Source organism: Cyprinodon variegatus, unplaced genomic scaffold (assembly GCF_000732505.1).
Source record: "Cyprinodon variegatus isolate N-32 unplaced genomic scaffold, C_variegatus-1.0 Scaffold1207, whole genome shotgun sequence".
NCBI lineage: Eukaryota > Metazoa > Chordata > Actinopteri > Cyprinodontiformes > Cyprinodontidae > Cyprinodon > Cyprinodon variegatus.
The window spans coordinates 143,212-164,416 of NW_015151660.1; the positions used below are offsets into that span (position 1 = coordinate 143,212).

The window sequence follows — 21,205 nt, forward strand, 5'->3', positions numbered from 1 at the left end:
GACACAACTAATCGATGATGAAATTCGTTGCCAACGCTTTTAAAAGTCAATTTTTATCGATTTTATCGATTCGTTGTTGCAGCCCTAATATATATATATATATATACATATAAATATACATACATATACATATACATATATACATATACATACATATACATATATACACATATATATATATATATATATACATACATACATACATACACATATATATATACACACATATACGTTTATAAATAAATAAAAGAACAACTGCTGTCTCAGTGCTAAAAAAGGATTTAAAACGAGATTTAAAGTCTTCACAGACAACCTAAGTATTTAAAAGGTTTAAAGTTGATTAAAAACAGACTTTTCTAAAATTACAAACATAAAGGGTAACTTGGAAATTGGCCTGTACTTAGAAAGAACATTAAGATTGAGATTCCTCTTTGTTCTAATAGCCTACACAACAGTGTGTTTGAATGCAGCTGGTACACAGCCATATGAAAAATAGATGCTTAAATGAATGAAATTCTAGACCCAATGGCATGAAGAGTGAAAAACCGGAAAAACTTTATCTCCATATGCTATGGAGATAAAGGTCATTAAAAAAAAATCCCTTTGATGATCATTGAAATATTACTTATAGTACAATTAGCAAGTAGTTTAGTACTACAAACAAATGTTTAAAAAAGGAAAAGATAAACATAAAAATATTTTTAATATACTACTTCTTGATAATCATCCAACAATATCAAAGTTGGGATATTGTATTTTTTTGTCTGCTGTCCAATTGCATTATTCTGTGCCGGCCTGGACAGCAACATAAAGACCAATGGCAGGAGAACCCTTTTGAAAAGACACACTCAAAAAGGATAAAGCTGCAACAGATAGCTATTTCCATCTCATCGAGTAAACATGAAATATCCTAAGGTGTTACTGGACCAAAAAACATTCAGAGACTGGAAAACCACAGAGCCATGAAGAAAGTTATTCAGGCAATGATGGTCAAATGTTTCCTCTGAGAAAGTACTGTTAGGTTTAAAGGACACATTACCCTTTTTTACAGTGGAAACACTTGGCTTTATTGTTTCAAATAGTAGCTTTAAAGCTTTCTTATTCAGATGAAATAAAGCACGATAAATAGCCCATGCTGGTGGTGTTTTATGAATTCAACAAAAAGTATGGGTTTACCTATGAAACTTGAGTATAGTGGATTTCTATGAGCACATTAGAACAATCTCCTTTGAATTCTTCATTTATCTTTGGAGAAGCTGTTTTAAGGGCTATGTGAGCAGTTCTCATTAGTACATCTGAGCAATAATTATCAACACAGAGTGTAGCAACAACATTGGGGCATTCCCCTGGCAAAGATGGATCAAACAGATCACAAAACTTCTAAGCACCCTCCTCACACAATAGAAAGTGCAAGAGTGTGCACGCCGTAACTGAAAAATGTTATAACTTGATATTCTAACTTAATATTTTTCCAATTTTTAAAAGTTTTCAATAGCATTATTTAAAGACTTGATAATTGCTAATTTAATTTCTTAAAATGTTTTTTCTTTTCCGTTTAAGTATTGCATTCTTTTCAAACTGTGTGACACAGCAATCACTTCAAGGCCATTACACGTCCTTGCTCTTGATATGCAACTGTGGAGGTTCCTCCAACTATTTCAGTGTCAATATAATGTTTGTTTCACACAGCATATTTATCCTAGGATGTTTGCTAATGTGGGTGCACACATTTAGTAAACACGCTATGAACAGTATTTCAAGCTCACTAACTGTTTTTCTTTTGCTGAGGTTGAAAGAACTAGCTGGAGGAGCAAATATGGAGTAACACAAGGAAGTGGAGGAAACCAACAAGCAGGTGACACTGGGGGACTTGACTCTGGAGAATCTGTCTGACACTCAAAGCTCCACTGTTTTAAAATACATTTTGGTTTTTGAATGTCTCCCTCCCCTCCTTGTTGTTTGTAGGCTAGCCTATGTGTTTGAATAGCTCTGTGTTCATTGTGAGAGGTCAGTTCTGGTCTGTTGTCCTTGGTTAGATTTGTCTTAGTTGATATCTTCTTTTGGGCCTATTTTTTCTGATTTTTATTCTTTTGTTTATTAGTACATTTTTTTTTTCTACGCCTTTGTCCTTTACCTCACTGCTTGGTTCCTGACATGCACATTAACCAAAAGGATGTTAATGCTAATGGCCAGCAGACCAATATAAATGTATCTTTATTCCTCACTCCAGAGGAAAGCTCGCCTCCAGTCGGAAGTAGCATGTGATCTGTAAAATGGAAATTGAAAACGATGCAATTTGTATAATGAAATGAAAAAGAAAACAGTATAGTTACTCTCAAAACCTTAAGAATTTTTTTTCTAGATTGCATTTTTGTTTTTCTGGATAGTAATACAAAATGTGTTTTTAACAATAACGGAACAAAATCTACTCTATAAGTTAGTAGGAAACAGCCGGCCGAGTTTCAGCCTCATCGTCCTGCATTATATAGTATATAGGGGGTAACGAGGGGCGATTAGCATCTCATGACCGCCGCCAGATCAGGGGTCATAAGGTCGGGAGAATATGAAACATGTTTGACATTCTGTCAGCACTCATGGGTAAATCCTGCTGTTGAAGCAGAGCTATGAGCCGATTTACCAGAACCTTCTGCACTGCGTATGTTCAAAGTACGGAGTTTGGACATGCAAACTACTTCTTCTTTCCGATTGATGAGTCCGACCAGCGCCATCTCTAGGTGGTGAGTTTGACGTATGGTTTTTGGGCATGCAGTGTGAGCAGGTAGATCGCATCAGAGCGTCGGGCCGTACAGTGTAAGAACATACATCCTGAGCTGTGAACATTTAAACCCTGTTGTTTTATTGCACAGTTTGAGCTGTAGCTGAGTACAACCATTGAAAAAATTGTACAGTGTATGTCCGACCTTATATAGAATCTCTCATCCATGTTGACCCTTTCCTGGCATGGACTTTAACACCCCCAGTATTAGCAAACTTCCTCCTTTGCTCTTATTATAATTACACAGCGAGAGAGAAAGCTTTGTGATTTGAATATCAATGTGCTGTTTTGAGACACTTGTACAAATGACTGAAGCTGTCCTACCAAGCATGACACTCTTTATAAGGTGCATTATCTTTCATTTGCTCAGTGGGGTGAGTGGTCATCTTGTAATCAAAAGGGTCAATCCAAGCTTCCTCCTGTTACATGTCTATGTGCCCTTGGGCAAGGCACTTAACCCCAAATTGCCAACCGATCTGCGTAGTGGTCTTAGAGTGTGATTGAGTGATTGTGGCTCTAGTGTAAAGCGCATTGAGTGGTCAGCATGACTAGAAAATTCAGTCAATTTACCATTAACACTTTTGACTCCTAATTGGATAATTAGGATGTGTGAGGCAAGAAGTCCATATAGACATGACAGCATTATTGTTTGAGAGATCATTCTCATTCCTTGAAAGCAACACATTACTGGGAAGTGGAACTTTCAATTTTTTAAACCTTTTTGCAATTGTCTTAAATGAATTTCCTTAATAAAATCATCTAATTAATAGCTAAAATCCACCTGTGTGTAATTAAATTTTAAGATAAACCCAGCTGTCCTGTGAAGGTAGAGAAGTTTATTTTTTTATTTTTTAAAGAACATAAATAAACAGTAAGCACCAAAGAAAACAACTAACAGGCAATTTGAAACATTATCCTGAGCTTTGAACTTGTTCTGGATTGGGGTATAACAGAAAGAAACCAGCACACTGAAACAGGAGATGGATAAAACTAATCAAAGAAGCAGCCGAACCTTTCATCACAACTCTGAGTTGCAAAGATCTACTGCTTAGAAGGGGAAACTTCTGACAAGTCAAATATTGGTTGTGGAAGCAGGTCCTTATGCCCATTGTTTAAATAAAGGTATAACAAGTCAATTTGACATAGAGAGCAAGGCAAATATCTAGAATATGGTGCTCCAGTCTGATAAAAAAGTCTGAACTTTAATCTTCAAGCAAAGTATTGTAAGAAAACAAAGCACGCCCCTTGTTAATAAGCAGCATATCATTATAACGGCTGCATCATGCTGTGGGGATCAGGAATCTGGACATCAACGGTAGACAGAATTGACAGAAGGCTCGGAAGGAGCAAAAAAGATCAACCCTGGAAGAAAAAATATTAAAGCCCCAGGGTGTAAGTTTTACTCCCATCTAAATAATCTAATATTACAAAATAAAGTGCAAACAATCGAGAAGCTTGCTTTGTTACCTCCCCATTTAGCACAGATTAACTACTACGTGGAACGATGAAGTACATAATTCTAGTTTTAATTGTGGCCAATAGCTTGTATGTCCTTCCAGTATTTGGTAATAAGCTACTGCTAATAGCCATAGCTGACAGCTAGTATGACTTCTGTGGAGAATGACAGTAAGTGATAATTGTTGCATCAAAGGATGTCCTAGCTAGGGTAAAAAAACAAGATGCTACCTTTGCTGGGAAGAAAAAGTACTTGGTGGCTGATAGCAAAACAAACCTCACTGTTGTACTAAGTTATCTTATCTGTCCAAAAGAAAGCCTGGAAACTTGCCTCCATTTTGGCAAAACCCACATGAACTGTCTCCCCTGGTAAAGGCGACGAATCTACCAGGTGGTTTAGAGTAGAGGGTTACGCCCTCCTTTGATATGGTCAGATAGGTTTTTGGTGAGAGTTGGATATCTCCAAGGCTGCAATATCATACTAGCTTATTTGGTCACATAAAATCCCCCTTAGATAGGTTAGTCTGATGTATGGTAGCAAAGTATGGTAGCTTTAAGCTCTTTACACAGATGTTCTTACTTTATGAAAGGCTCTCCTTTGGATAAAAATGTAAAATCATCTGTTGTCCACTATGCATGCTATCACATACAATTTTTTTTCTTTTTTTTTTTGGCATCAAACTTAAAATGATAAAATTTAAGCTCTATCAAAAACAATAAGCACAATCTTTGTTTTGCATGCATCTTGTCCTCAAATACGTCAAAACCCAGGAATGAATTTAATGTAAATGTTTGAAAATAGAAAATAACTTGCAGGCATAAAAAAAGAGAGACATGCTTACAGGATGCAGAGCCAGGACTGCTGGTATTGGACCCCAGTGGCTGTTGCCGTCACACCTTGGATCGTCTCAGACAGCAGATGAACTGCAGGACAGATGTTAAACAGATGTTAGCGTAAGATAACTTCACATTCAGGAGACTCCACCTATCTTTATTTTTGGCACAAATTAATCCCCCCACCCCCCCAAAAAAAACTCAAAAATATTTATGGTAACTTTGTGTTTAGAGATAAAATATACACCTCTGATTTCATTATATGCCAGCTTTATGAAATGAATGTTGTGGACAGAGAGGTAGTGTCTCATCAGAAGGCTATTAATATGGCGTCTACATAGGATGTGTTTAATGAGCTTGCCTTCTGCTTCAAACAGTGACGTCTGGCTGTACTGTTTGGAAATATTAGACCACGACAGGCTAATAAGGATGTCCATCCAACCTCAGGGAACACCAGCATTCATTTAAATCGATAAAAGAAAAACACTTTAATATGCTGGCATATTTGCACAGCATAAATCATTAAACAGAGCAGAGCTGAAAGCAGTGGATCGCTGCCTAAAAAGAGAAATCTCTAGTATGACTTCTGTGCTAAAAATGATGAACCATTAAGTTTTGCGGGATATTCTTCAGCAAGACTGAATATACTGAGAACATCCAGCTTGCTTTGTCTTATGGCATCCTCTTTAGCTAATCAGCAATAGGGAAATGACAGGGTGGAAATGTTTTGTATCATAAGCAGCGGGGATGATCATTTCCATATCATTCTGATTTTCTCTGCCAGTGATTTCTTTCTTTCTGTGCGTCTTTGTCTTCCTCTCCATCAGTCTTCTTTTCTCTCCCTCTGCCATGCCATTTCATCAATAAAGTATCCTCCATTCATGCCAGAAAATGATGGGCGTCACCATGACAACAGTATCACTGTGCTCAAGGAGCAAGAGCGCAGGGGATAATAAAGAGGTGTGCGTGTGTAGCTAAAAATTAAGAAAGTAGACGAAAGGGACAAGAAGGAAAAGAAGCAAGTGTACGGTGTGAAAAGGGAGAAAGAGACGAAATAGAGAAACAAACAGAAAACGAAACATTCAGTAAAGGAGAACAAGAGCGAGTGAACAAGGAGAGAAAAATAATGGAACAAAATCAGACAAGATGAATAGGAGAACCGGAAACATAAAGAGGGCAGAGAAATATATGAATATAGGAGATGGACTGGGATTCCATACAATTAATAGCAGTAAGCCTGACAGCCAAGTAGTAATCAAAAACCATCCAATTTCCCATTGACGTCAGGGATGAGCTGAGGGGAGAGCGGGAAATGGAGACAGACAAACGCTAGAAGAAAAGATTAAAAGGAATAGAGAAGAGGGATTGAGGATGAAAAGAATCTAGTAAAGGTTACGGGAAAGTGGAGAAAAAAAAAAAACAGAATGAGAGCACCGAATGCGCTTACCAAGGTCACTGGATTCTACATACCAACAAACTTTGGGCTAATGCTCCACAACAAAATGATGCAAGCAGACATTAATAAAGTTCGCAGTGATAAAGATGTTTGTAAACTTGTTTCATTATTTATGTGTAAATTCTGCAAATCATGAAGAACACACAGATCAAAAATTAAACCCCAACTATAAAGCTAAATAAAACAATAACTCAAACAACTAAGATTTCCTTTAACGAATTTGTCATCTGTTTGACCTCAGAGACTTACATTAATATAGTCAGTCTCTGTAAGGGATGATTTTGTCGTTTTTGGTTTTATTTCTATTTAAAAAGGTGACAAAAAAACAAAAACAAAAAAAAAACAAAAAAAAAACAAACAAACAAAGCATATCCCTACAACCAGTTCAGAACTATTAATCAGCATGTTGGTCAGGTAAGTCCAGGGAGGGAGTACCAGATAAAATGCTGTTGTTGGAAATAATCAGCACAGTTGTAAACTCTCCGGGAAACCTACCAAAATTACTCCAACATCTTTTACCCAAAACGTCTAAATCCCCAAAAACCTCATGAGTCACAAAGAGATCCCTATTCATGATGCAATGATGGGAAGGAAACTTTGCAAAGAAGGGTTCTATGGGAGAGCTCCACGGGAAAAACACAATCTATGTGAGACACCATTAAGCCTCCAATCTGACAGGTTATGTCTAAGACCACCTCCCCTGTTGAGGTTTTTTTTCCCCAGGTTAACAAAGATGGCTTCCTTTACCCCTCTCTCAAACCAGAGTGTCTTCCTTGGCCAGAGTATGGATGTTGTTGTCCTCAAACAGGTGTTCTTTAGGCATGAGGTGTAGGTGAACAGCTGAGTAAAAAAACTGTCCTGTGTTGGGTGGGTTCAGAGGTATTTTAGGTACTTGGCAGAAATAGAAAAAAATATTAAGGAAAACCACAATACAAACCACCAACTGTATAAAAACAGAATACACAAACTAATAAGGTTCAGGTCGGATAAATGCGACCTGGCCGTTCAGACACAGGTTGCATTTGAAAAGATCAGATTCGTATCGGATCCAGGATCATATAGCCAAGTGGCTTGGGTCGGATAGGAAAAAATCGGATCGGTATTGTTCAGACTGCCATGAAAAGATCAGATACAGGTTGCATGTGGGCAAAGAAATTGGATTTGATCACTTCAGGCTGCTGTGTGAACTTAGCCAGAGAGTTTCAGATAAAATCCCATCAAAAACAACTTAGCTGTTTGTTTATATGTATAAACAAACCACTGCACATGGGTGAATTTTTCTAATAACATTTTAAATAAAAAAGCTGATGCTTGAGGAAAGTACAGGGTGTGTGGATTGACTGCTGGTGGGACTGTCTGAGTGACTAATTAAGATTTCTTCAAATCTTGTCATTGAAGTCAAGATTTCCACTTGGTTTCGTCAGTATGTGCCATACAAACACCGCCGTTTCTACACACACAAAAGATCACATATGCTTACACGCAGCATGTCAAATGTGCCAACTTCAATAGAAAATAATGAATAAATGTGAAGAAGGCAAGACTGGATGGCTGGATAGCCCACTTTGATCTCTGGGTTCTTGGTGGAAACATTGAGTTTGTTATCCATGCAATTTGGTTGGAGGGTAAAAAAACCAGATTGCTGTTTTCCCAAATCCCATAAGGTAGTAAATTATTTGTGGCCGACAGTGACAAATAAGCAAAAGATGAATTCATAAACATGCTAAATCAGGCCAGTAATTCAAATGTTAATTCTTTTGGTCCATCTGCCAGTTGAACATCAAAGAAAGGAGAACATCTATAGAGATGTGCAACTACAAAAGAACACAGAGATGATCAGTGTTTCTTTAAAAAAAAAAAAAAAACCTGCACACTCACCTAAAGAAACCTTTTCTATTATGATCTAAGGCTTATTACTAAAGGTGAAAGATCCCATGCTACAGAAAAAGATCGACTTCAGCCCCAACCATTGTAAGCTCAGGCAGTAAACACATGCACACACACATGAACACGCACAAAGGAAAACATGATTGGCTTCTTCTGAGTGTGAGAGAAGGTGATTAAACCAGAGGAGTGTTCCCCACAGAAGAAGCAAATGGAACATTGACTGTAATAGCCCATCATAGCCAATCAGAACACACCGCCCAAAGGCTATGATGTCAAATAGTGATGAAATGGCCACTGGGACTGGGTCATTTATTTATCGGTAAGAGGATCATCACATTTAAAGGGTATGAATATAAAATATGTTTTACACTGCAACAACAATCTTCAAAATACTTGATCAGAATCTGAGTCTTATTAGTCCGTAGTTGTGCAGTGGCAAAAAAGGATATCAGATTTCTTTTTTTTTGCCAGTTGTTTCTTGCAATGAGGTTTATAATATGTGTCATGTTCTCTGCCTGCAGAACCCCTCATTTGATGCAACAACAGCAGTAATTCTTATGGGGTCTCTGGTAGTGTTCTAGATCTATAATCTAAAATGAACCATTCTCTGCAAAAAGTTAAGGTCGTCTATTTCTGGATGGAGTGTGTAGAAAGCAACTTACACACAAAATTTTAACCAGATTTTGACTAAACAATTCCATACATCCTGTTTCTTTCACTTAATAGTAATGAGCTACTTTGAGACATTTGTGGTTGTAATGTGACAAAACGCAAAGGTTCAATTGGAACCAATTTTGTGTTTCTGTAATAAAAAAAACTGAAAGTTATGGACCATCAATCTGCTTGGTGGACCTGCAACAGATTTAAGGGTCAGGTGAAGAGCCAGATTTGTGACAATGTGAAATTTTCCTGGTGTCTGTGATCATACGATGACTCAATAGGTCAACCCAGTCCTGAGTGTGGAAAAAAAACAACACACACATGGCATACTGATGGTGATTGGTAAAGAAGTGAGCCACTGATTGCAGCCTCACAGGGGCCGATGCTGACATTTTCATCCAATTAACACAGCTTACCGTCATCAAAGAAAACGAAACTTTGAGACTTCTCTGAATGTGCAGCAGGTGGGAGGAAAACCAAGAGGGGAAAAAAAAAGAGTCAGTACAGTCACCAGTAAACAGTTTCTTAGCTTTTTAAAAACACACAAATTATATTCCAACACAAACTAACCAAAACAGACACAAAAAACATGTGTTTTCTGGTTAAAAGGCACACCATCGTATCTCTACTGAACAGAAGCCTAATTTCCTGCCCTCTTTTACTTCATGCATATTAAATATTTTTTATTTTAAAAAAAAAAGTCCCTCAATGTGATATTGCTGGTGAGACTGAGATTTATCTGCATGATTATCTAAGGACTAATACAAAAAAATGGATTTTATCATTGATAGTTCTGCATTTGGATCATCCTAGGAAACCCAAATATGTCAAGAAAGTGATCAAAATGAGAGGAAAATAACACATATGGCCTTAGTTTTTCAACTGATGCAGAGCTTCAATAAAAAGCTTTTTATTCAATGATCTGATAACCAGCAGAGAGAGAAAAAAGAAAACTACATACATAAGTTGATGTCCTTCTTTAAGTTAAAAAAGCACGAGTTGCTCGATTTTAAAAAAGCAAACTAGAATTTTAAAAAGTGAGAATTCCCTTTAATATTTTAACTAAACTGATTGTACTTTTTACATATTTAACACCAACATCAATTCAACTCAGTTCACTTGGTTCCATATCACAACATATACGAAGGCATTTTAGAAAGATTAATTCAATCCTATCGATTTATGGAGTAAATTTTCGTCCAATATTGTCGCAAGCCACAAAAGAGATTTTTAAATAATAACAACAATAATGAAAAAAAAGAAAAAAATAACTACTTTTGTAAGTTAAAATAAAAAAAAAAATGTAATCCGAAAATGAAGCTGAACATTTTTTAACTAGAAAAAGTTTTAAGAGAAACCAATATTGCTGCTATGAGATTTTGTTCCTTTTTTCAAAATTTTTCATATTTTTTTTATATATTTTTTTATTAATTTAATTGACATTTCTCAAATTTTATATAAGCATATATTATTTAAATTTTCAAAATAACTTTTTTCCCAAATGTTATTTTAGCAAATTATTTTTTTTACAGTTAATATACTTAAAATGTTTTATTTTTTTACTGCTGTTTTTTTAGATAGAGTTTTAAGAATTGCATTCTTTTCAAATTGAGTTTCACAGATATCTTTTTCTTTACTTCAGCACCATACAAACATTTGCTATTGATGCACAACTTGACCAATAAAAATTTTGCAAAATTCATGCAATAAGAAACAATATGAAATGATAAAATCTGAGAAAACAACAAAGTTACTCTCAGAAATGTTTGATCATCTCATTTTATCCAAGTTATACTGTATCTGGAAAGTGTCTTTTTTTTCTAATTCACAAACGTGTTTTTTTTTTTTTTTTTTCAAATGTCTACTTACCAAAGGTGTCTTGATAAGTAGACATTTACTAGTAGACATTGTGGAAAATGTACTCCATACAGATGGCTCTACAACAAGGTTTAACATTAGTTCACCATGGTTAATTTTAGCTAGAAAAAAAGATGACATTAAATTTATGAAAAATACAAAGTTGTCAAATTCCACATTATGTGGTGTTAGCAGTTTCAGTTTATCCCTCTACAGAATAAAATATAATTAGCCTTTATTTTTCTATTTGTCCAAAAGGAACTTGAAATAACTGGAAGCAAGACGGATGAGCAGAAAACTGGAAAACAAAAAATATGAACTAGCTTTATATAAATTACAAATATGAAGAAATATGTAAAACTAGCGCAAAAACAAAACAGACATAATTACATTTAATGTTAATTCCTTTTTTAAAGGGATGTTTAAATAAATAAAAACAATTAAACAGCAATGTATATATAACTTATGCGTCAATAACCCCAGAAATTTTCAAAAGATCAAAATTTAAGTAGAATATGTTTTTTTTCCAGCCACCTGGCAGGAAGTAGATAGCTGTAGATGGAGGAGGGGGAACACTGGGATACTCTATGCTACTAAAACTGCTGTTTTTCATGCGTTTTCTCCCTCTTTGACCTATTCTATTACTCTTATGGAGAGGACATTCAGTTAATTGTCACCTATCAATAGGTGGAAATGCTCACTTTTACTTTTAAAATAGTTTTCTTTCATATTCTTTAAGCTTTAGCAAAATCATTTGTTTTAAACAAATTTTTCCATTTTTTTTTTTACATTACCTTTATGTTAATACAATATAGACTTGGGGGTGTTTTCCCCATTATGTTCCTTTTTCATGTACAGTACAGCAATTTGAATCGTCTTGCTGCTGCAATGTGCTGTATGAATAAACTTCCCCTACATCTATATTATTGTAATGCACTTTAGACTTGTTCAACCAAAATCACTCACACTGGTTTAGTACTGCTTGACTTAAAAAAAAAAAATCTAATTGACACATGATTAAAGTCAATTCAGCTAAATTTGTATTTCAGAGGACCATTTTACCCATACATCCCGTAAAAGGTCTCTTCACATAGGAGGACTTATAAAAGACTTCTATTTTTTTTTAAACTAACAGTAAGCGTTTTCTGTTTGAAAATAATAGCCTTCATTACTTTTTGACATTTACAAGCAAATATGTACATAAATAACTTAATTGATAGAAATAATGATCCTCCTGAATTACAAGACTATCCTAAAACAATTATGATCTGAAGCAATAGTAGGCATGAGGAGCTGCATTTCCTTGAGGCAGATGGTGAACCTGTGGTTACACTGAGACAGAATACATATGTTTTTTGTGTGTGAGTACACCACTAATGTAATTATGCAAGTTTATCTTCTGTGTAAAGACAAATGTTTGAAATCTATTCACAGAAAAACATAGCTGTGGAGGATGGAGCTCACTTTCAGTCAGAAAAAAGAAAAAGCCACGAGACATGTTTTTCTGTAAGGATGGAATTAGAATTCCCTCACATGGATATAAAGTCGGAGCTCACAGATGGACCAATAGATTTGCATGTTCTGAAATCCATACCAACAACTTGTATGCAAAACATTATCCAAATCCAAACAAATTCCCCCCCCATAAATATTTGGTTTAAGAACTTCTGCAATGCGGCGGAGACATGTGAGGATTATCCAGAGCCAATCAGCAGTTTGTTTTTAGTTTATTCACAGCTCAGTCTGCTGGAACCTCTGATGGATTTTCATTCAATAATGAGAACAGCTTCCTTTAAAACGTCTTATAAAAATGGCCTTTTTACAAGTCTAGCTGTGCTTCTGCACAAAAAGAAAAAGAAGAAATGCCCACCAACAGCTAGTAAAATATATGCTGCATGGACCTGATCGGCAAAGGAACTGTGCAAGCCTCTGGTATTTAAAGACTGTTGTTTGTATCACACGTATCCCCAACTGAAAATTATTTTTGCTGGCTTTATTTCTATCACCTCACCTAGTTATTTACAAAATTCTCTGTCTGGATTTATATTACTTATAAATTAGTATGGCAAAACCCTTACAATTAATCACACTGTGAACTCCGGCCTTAATTAGTTCCTGTATGCTGCAGTGATTTCAAATTAGGACAAAGACTATAGAAAAATATCTCTAAGAGGTTACTAACAGGAAGTATATATATTTAAGTGTTTTTGAAATTTTACATCCGTTAAGTATTATTCCTCAATGGGACTTAAGGTTTCCACTCAAACTCGGGTCAGTTACCCCCTTAAGGCATTTCAAAGTAGATATAGTTACCTTTTAAAAATAACTATATTTACTTTAACAGATTGATATGTTGAACTGATTTGAAGTCTACATTTTCAATCTTGGAAGGCTGCAGATCCATCAGTCTGTGAAAATTCCTACTCTGAATAAGGACTTTGTAGAAATAGCGGAGTAAAGAAATTTTACATCTTGACATTTGCATCCAGTTGGCTCTATATCACACATTCATAATATTTGGCCAATAAAGAGCTTATCAACGTTAGACTAAAACTAGACTAAAATGGGCTTTTTGAAAATTTAAACAGCTATTTCAATCAATTCAGTTTATTTATATAGCACCAATTAAAAACATGGGCCATCTTATTGAACTGAACAAAGGTAATTAAATCAAATCATAAAGAAATGCAAAAATTATTGCATCTAAGAAAACCCAACTGATTATATTGAATCATTGACTTTGCAGAATGTGCCCCTCCTGGATTAGGATGTAGTTACAACAAAAAAGGCGGCTATTTCTCCCCTTTACATTATATTATCCACACAATATCTTGTGCACTCATGGACAACTGTTTTACAAGGGAGAATTGTAAACACCCTACTCCACTGTAGTCACACCAACTATTAAACGCTTAGGTTTCTGAAGTGGAAGACTCTTCATGACGTGTAAGGAGGTACATTATTGTGCAATTCTTCTTATTTGATTAGGAATATGTATTAAAAATGGGCTATGAGCTATACTAGGTCATAAGATAGGAAAAATAAGAGAGAAGAAAAATTATCCAACTTAGCTGACCAGCTGTACAGTCACAGTTTGCAAAAAAAAACAAAAAAACATATGATTCGAAAAAAGCAGTGCATGCTTATAAACTCAGGCTCAAAATCCCTAACTTAACTTTTAGCAATAAAGTTCAAAGCTAGACTTGTTTCAGAAATATCATCAGAATTTAACGCCACTTTAAATTAGTTGTCTGCCCAGGCACGGGTTAAAAGTATTAAAGAAAGGAAAAAACAAACTGCTCGGCTTTGTGTTGTCATCTCTGGAGACGGACAACTGCAGGCTCTAGGTCTCAGACAGAGGCCGAGCTAAATTCCAGAAAAAGCAACCTATTCTAGTTGTTGGGATCCAACAGATAAGACAAACCTAACGACCTAAAGTTAACAAGAAGGCACCCTCTGTAGAGAGATTATTTGTGTAAGTGAACTGCAGGCTGTTCCTTAAAGAGGGCAGAAGCACTTCATAATGACTGAGGTCAGAACATCAGGACAGTAATAAATTAGATGGATGATCAATTATCTTTTTTGGCAAAGGTACAATGATTTTTAAAAACTTTATAAATTTGTGGAGCAAACTTTTGAATTCAACATGATTAAAGCTTCCAACCATGATCACAGGGGCCTCTGGATTAGCTTAGGAAAAATGGGCTGCTATTATGATAATAGTGTTGAGTTTTCCGACCATGTTAAACAGTTGACACTTGAATAACATATTTTAAATTGAGGAAGAAGGTAGTTTTGCTCAGGTTGTGAATATAAATTGCCAAATCTCAGCCTTTGATCTGCCAGTTTTGAAGTCTCAAGTTTTTCACCAATTCTAGAAGGTCATATGGGATTAATAGTCAGAGGTAAAAAAACAAACAGAATTAGATAGAGAACACGTAAAGAGCTGAAGAACAATTTTTGATTGTTTGGTCTAATGCTGGTCCTAGTCAAGCACACAGATCCAAGTGCAAGGCTCCAAGCAGTTTAAGTTGGCTAATAAGCTATACGGCCATCAACAGCAACAACTACTCTTTCAATAAAATTCAGAAACTCCCAATTTCACCAAATCAGTTAAAGTTTCCCATTTAAAATATGAGAATACTGATGTGAGTTTGCCCAGGGACTGTGCATTTTTTTTTGAGAAGTTTGTTTTAGGGACATATATCACAACCTTTGCATGGATAGTGAGTTCAGGTATAGAAGTTTTTATAAGTGAGACACTAGATGATACTGGAACTTGCAATACTTTAGAGCTGATTGTGGTGGAGGTGTTTCTGGTCCAGTGCTGAAAGTTAAATTTTCCTGGTTTCATCTGCTGAAGAGAAGTTACTGAGCTTTTTTTCTATAATACCTCTTGGCTCTTCTGATGGCTTTCTTCAGTCCATATTGGAGTTTTTTGGTACCCTGTCTGACAATCAGATCCAAATCCAGGACAGGAAGCATACATGTACAATGTTTTGTGCTTGATTATCCATCCAGGGTTTCTTATAAAATTTTATTATACAAGTTAGTTTTCTATTGTAACAGAAGAGTTTACCAAAATCGCTGCAGCTATAAACACATCAAAGTTCCCTTGAGAATAGAGTTCTGTCTCTGGAGTCCAGAATTTAACTTTTTTAGTTTTGAGGTTTGTTTAAGTTTATCATTCCATCTCTTTCTGACAATTAAGATGGCATCATATTTCTCTGCTTTGTAATCCGTCTCCATGTTCGTCCATTTAATTTTCAATTTTAATTTTGGCTGACCAGCTCAGGCTTTTAGCCTATACATGCAGACATGCCCTCCTGTCTTGCTTGAGTTGGCATCTCCTGAGGGCTCTTATGGAGTCAGCCTCTTTGCTCAAGCTTGGTCCCTCTGGAGGTAATGGCTGTAGTAACGCATGTGGTCTGGTGTAGCGCCGTGCGAATGAGAGCCGTTAAAATTAGCGTCTGTACAACATGGCAATATTCAGCAAGGTCTGTCCAATTTTAACAGTANGCGCAGTGAAATAGCTCACGTTTTAATACACGCAAACCTTTGATAGATCCGGCCCTATGCTACTAAAACTGCTGTTTTTCATGCGTTTTCTCCCTCTTTGACCTATTCTATTACTCTTATGGAGAGGACATTCAGTTAATTGTCACCTATCAATAGGTGGAAATGCTCACTTTTACTTTTAAAATAGTTTTCTTTCATATTCTTTAAGCTTTAGCAAAATCATTTGTTTTAAACAAATTTTTCCATTTTTTTTTTTACATTACCTTTATGTTAATACAATATAGACTTGGGGGTGTTTTCCCCATTATGTTCCTTTTTCATGTACAGTACAGCAATTTGAATCGTCTTGCTGCTGCAATGTGCTGTATGAATAAACTTCCCCTACATCTATATTATTGTAATGCACTTTAGACTTGTTCAACCAAAATCACTCACACTGGTTTACTACTGCTTGACTTAAAAAAAAAAAATCTAATTGACACATGATTAAAGTCAATTCAGCTAAATTTGTATTTCAGAGGACCATTTTACCCATACATCCCGTAAAAGGTCTCTTCACATAGGAGGACTTATAAAAGACTTCTATTTTTTTTTAAACTAACAGTAAGCGTTTTCTGTTTGAAAATAATAGCCTTCATTACTTTTTGACATTTACAAGCAAATATGTACATAAATAACTTAATTGATAGAAATAATGATCCTCCTGAATTACAAGACTATCCTAAAACAATTATGATCTGAAGCAATAGTAGGCATGAGGAGCTGCATTTCCTTGAGGCAGATGGTGAACCTGTGGTTACACTGAAACAGAATACATATGTTTTTTGTGTGTGAGTACACCACTAATGTAATTATGCAAGTTTATCTTCTGTGTAAAGACAAATGTTTGAAATCTATTCACAGAAAAACATAGCTGTGGAGGATGGAGCTCACTTTCAGTCAGAAAAAAGAAAAAGCCACGAGACATGTTTTTCTGTAAGGATGGAATTAGAATTCCCTCACATGGATATAAAGTCGGAGCTCACAGATGGACCAATAGATTTGCATGTTCTGAAATCCATACCAACAACTTGTATGCAAAACATTATCCAAATCCAAACAAATTCCCCCCCCATAAATATTTGGTTTAAGAACTTCTGCAATGCGGCGGAGACATGTGAGGATTATCCAGAGCCAATCAGCAGTTTGTTTTTAGTTTATTCACAGCTCAGTCTGCTGGAACCTCTGATGGATTTTCATTCAATAATGAGAACAGCTTCCTTTAAAACGTCTTATAAAAATGGCCTTTTTACAAGTCTAGCTGTGCTTCTGCACAAAAAGAAAAAGAAGAAATGCCCACCAACAGCTAGTAAAATATATGCTGCATGGACCTGATCGGCAAAGGAACTGTGCAAGCCTCTGGTATTTAAAGACTGTTGTTTGTATCACACGTATCCCCAACTGAAAATTATTTTTGCTGGCTTTATTTCTATCACCTCACCTAGTTATTTACAAAATTCTCTGTCTGGATTTATATTACTTATAAATTAGTATGGCAAAACCCTTACAATTAATCACACTGTGAACTCCGGCCTTAATTAGTTCCTGTATGCTGCAGTGATTTCAAATTAGGACAAAGACTATAGAAAAATATCTCTAAGAGGTTACTAACAGGAAGTATATATATTTAAGTGTTTTTGAAATTTTACATCCGTTAAGTATTATTCCTCAATGGGACTTAAGGTTTCCACTCAAACTCGGGTCAGTTACCCCCTTAAGGCATTTCAAAGTAGATATAGTTACCTTTTAAAAATAACTATATTTACTTTAACAGATTGATATGTTGAACTGATTTGAAGTCTACATTTTCAATCTTGGAAGGCTGCAGATCCATCAGTCTGTGAAAATTCCTACTCTGAATAAGGACTTTGTAGAAATAGCGGAGTAAAGAAATTTTACATCTTGACATTTGCATCCAGTTGGCTCTATATCACACATTCATAATATTTGGCCAATAAAGAGCTTATCAACGTTAGACTAAAACTAGACTAAAATGGGCTTTTTGAAAATTTAAACAGCTATTTCAATCAATTCAGTTTATTTATATAGCACCAATTAAAAACATGGGCCATCTTATTGAACTGAACAAAGGTAATTAAATCAAATCATAAAGAAATGCAAAAATTATTGCATCTAAGAAAACCCAACTGATTATATTGAATCATTGACTTTGCAGAATGTGCCCCTCCTGGATTAGGATGTAGTTACAACAAAAAAGGCGGCTATTTCTCCCCTTTACATTATATTATCCACACAATATCTTGTGCACTCATGGACAACTGTTTTACAAGGGAGAATTGTAAACACCCTACTCCACTGTAGTCACACCAACTATTAAACGCTTAGGTTTCTGAAGTGGAAGACTCTTCATGACGTGTAAGGAGGTACATTATTGTGCAATTCTTCTTATTTGATTAGGAATATGTATTAAAAATGGGCTATGAGCTATACTAGGTCATAAGATAGGAAAAATAAGAGAGAAGAAAAATTATCCAACTTAGCTGACCAGCTGTACAGTCACAGTTTGCAAAAAAAAACAAAAAAACATATGATTCGAAAAAAGCAGTGCATGCTTATAAACTCAGGCTCAAAATCCCTAACTTAACTTTTAGCAATAAAGTTCAAAGCTAGACTTGTTTCAGAAATATCATCAGAATTTAACGCCACTTTAAATTAGTTGTCTGCCCAGGCACGGGTTAAAAGTATTAAAGAAAGGAAAAAACAAACTGCTCGGCTTTGTGTTGTCATCTCTGGAGACGGACAACTGCAGGCTCTAGGTCTCAGACAGAGGCCGAGCTAAATTCCAGAAAAAGCAACCTATTCTAGTTGTTGGGATCCAACAGATAAGACAAACCTAACGACCTAAAGTTAACAAGAAGGCACCCTCTGTAGAGAGATTATTTGTGTAAGTGAACTGCAGGCTGTTCCTTAAAGAGGGCAGAAGCACTTCATAATGACTGAGGTCAGAACATCAGGACAGTAATAAATTAGATGGATGATCAATTATCTTTTTTGGCAAAGGTACAATGATTTTTAAAAACTTTATAAATTTGTGGAGCAAACTTTTGAATTCAACATGATTAAAGCTTCCAACCATGATCACAGGGGCCTCTGGATTAGCTTAGGAAAAATGGGCTGCTATTATGATAATAGTGTTGAGTTTTCCGACCATGTTAAACAGTTGACACTTGAATAACATATTTTAAATTGAGGAAGAAGGTAGTTTTGCTCAGGTTGTGAATATAAATTGCCAAATCTCAGCCTTTGATCTGCCAGTTTTGAAGTCTCAAGTTTTTCACCAATTCTAGAAGGTCATATGGGATTAATAGTCAGAGGTAAAAAAACAAACAGAATTAGATAGAGAACACGTAAAGAGCTGAAGAACAATTTTTGATTGTTTGGTCTAATGCTGGTCCTAGTCAAGCACACAGATCCAAGTGCAAGGCTCCAAGCAGTTTAAGTTGGCTAATAAGCTATACGGCCATCAACAGCAACAACTACTCTTTCAATAAAATTCAGAAACTCCCAATTTCACCAAATCAGTTAAAGTTTCCCATTTAAAATATGAGAATACTGATGTGAGTTTGCCCAGGGACTGTGCATTTTTTTTTGAGAAGTTTGTTTTAGGGACATATATCACAACCTTTGCATGGATAGTGAGTTCAGGTATAGAAGTTTTTATAAGTGAGACACTAGATGATACTGGAACTTGCAATACTTTAGAGCTGATTGTGGTGGAGGTGTTTCTGGTCCAGTGCTGAAAGTTAAATTTTCCTGGTTTCATCTGCTGAAGAGAAGTTACTGAGCTTTTTTTCTATAATACCTCTTGGCTCTTCTGATGGCTTTCTTCAGTCCATATTGGAGTTTTTTGGTACCCTGTCTGACAATCAGATCCAAATCCAGGACAGGAAGCATACATGTACAATGTTTTGTGCTTGATTATCCATCCAGGGTTTCTTATAAAATTTTATTATACAAGTTAGTTTTCTATTGTAACAGAAGAGTTTACCAAAATCGCTGCAGCTATAAACACATCAAAGTTCCCTTGAGAATAGAGTTCTGTCTCTGGAGTCCAGAATTTAACTTTTTTAGTTTTGAGGTTTGTTTAAGTTTATCATTCCATCTCTTTCTGACAATTAAGATGGCATCATATTTCTCTGCTTTGTAATCCGTCTCCATGTTCGTCCATTTAATTTTCAATTTTAATTTTGGCTGACCAGCTCAGGCTTTTAGCCTATACATGCAGACATGCCCTCCTGTCTTGCTTGAGTTGGCATCTCCTGAGGGCTCTTATGGAGTCAGCCTCTTTGCTCAAGCTTGGTCCCTCTGGAGGTAATGGCTGTAGTAACGCATGTGGTCTGGTGTAGCGCCGTGCGAATGAGAGCCGTTAAAATTAGCGTCTGTACAACATGGCAATATTCAGCAAGGTCTGTCCAATTTTAACAGTACATGACATCTGCACACTGTTAAAGAGCAGAGAAGAAATAAGAAAAGCTCAAAACTCATGAGCAGACTGAAAAACTTTCCAGCCAATGTGGGAAGCCGTTTCATAAAGAAAGTTATTTGGAATTTGTTAAATGGTTAAAAGTAAGTGAGCTTGAGCAGGCACTCGCCTAAAATAGCTCTATTCATTGAAACGAAAGTCTGGATTCACAATTCTACAAAAATGAATTTGAAGGGACAAACAAAAGCCTAGAAATAAAACCCGATTGGCAGAGATTTATAAATCAACCAGTTTATATAACTTTAGAGATCTATAAAAAAAAATATAACAATTTGATTCATACAACTGAAACATTTATAAATAATAAAAGAAATCCCCATAAAGGATTATTAATTTCACATCTTTGTCTTTTGGAAATCGCATTATATTTTACTTGCTGAAATGCTCACAGTACACCTTTACTCAAACCTTTGCCCTCTAGTATAAAGCCTTCCAACTGACTCACTAATTTATGCAAAGGATATTTATAGCAAGGATGCAGGATAGGACAGGTTAACATTCAAATCAGTGGGTTTAAATTCTAATAGCTAGATTTTTTTTCTTTCAGTGCACATTTTTTCTTTCAGCTCCTTCACAGTCCAAACAACACAAATCCATTATAGCTAGTTTTATGTGTACTTTATTTACCAATTTGTCTGTAGGATTAAAAAAAAAAAAATTCTTTGAAGTTACTTAAAATGAAGTGCTGTAAACTTGCACTATATAAATAAACTGAGTT

At 35.6% G+C, this 21,205-nt stretch overlaps 1 protein-coding gene across 1 annotated transcript in view; it reads right to left on the bottom strand.

Annotated features, from left to right (window-relative positions):
* Nucleotides 1–21,205, bottom strand: part of slc4a11 (solute carrier family 4, sodium borate transporter, member 11) — a 143,165-nt gene that overhangs the window by 75,722 nt on the left and 46,238 nt on the right. Inside the window, exon 5 of the mRNA XM_015401306.1 lies at nucleotides 5,074–5,155. Coding sequence (XP_015256792.1) covers nucleotides 5,074–5,155 — 82 coding nt within the window. The remainder of the gene's footprint in view (nucleotides 1–5,073; nucleotides 5,156–21,205) is intronic.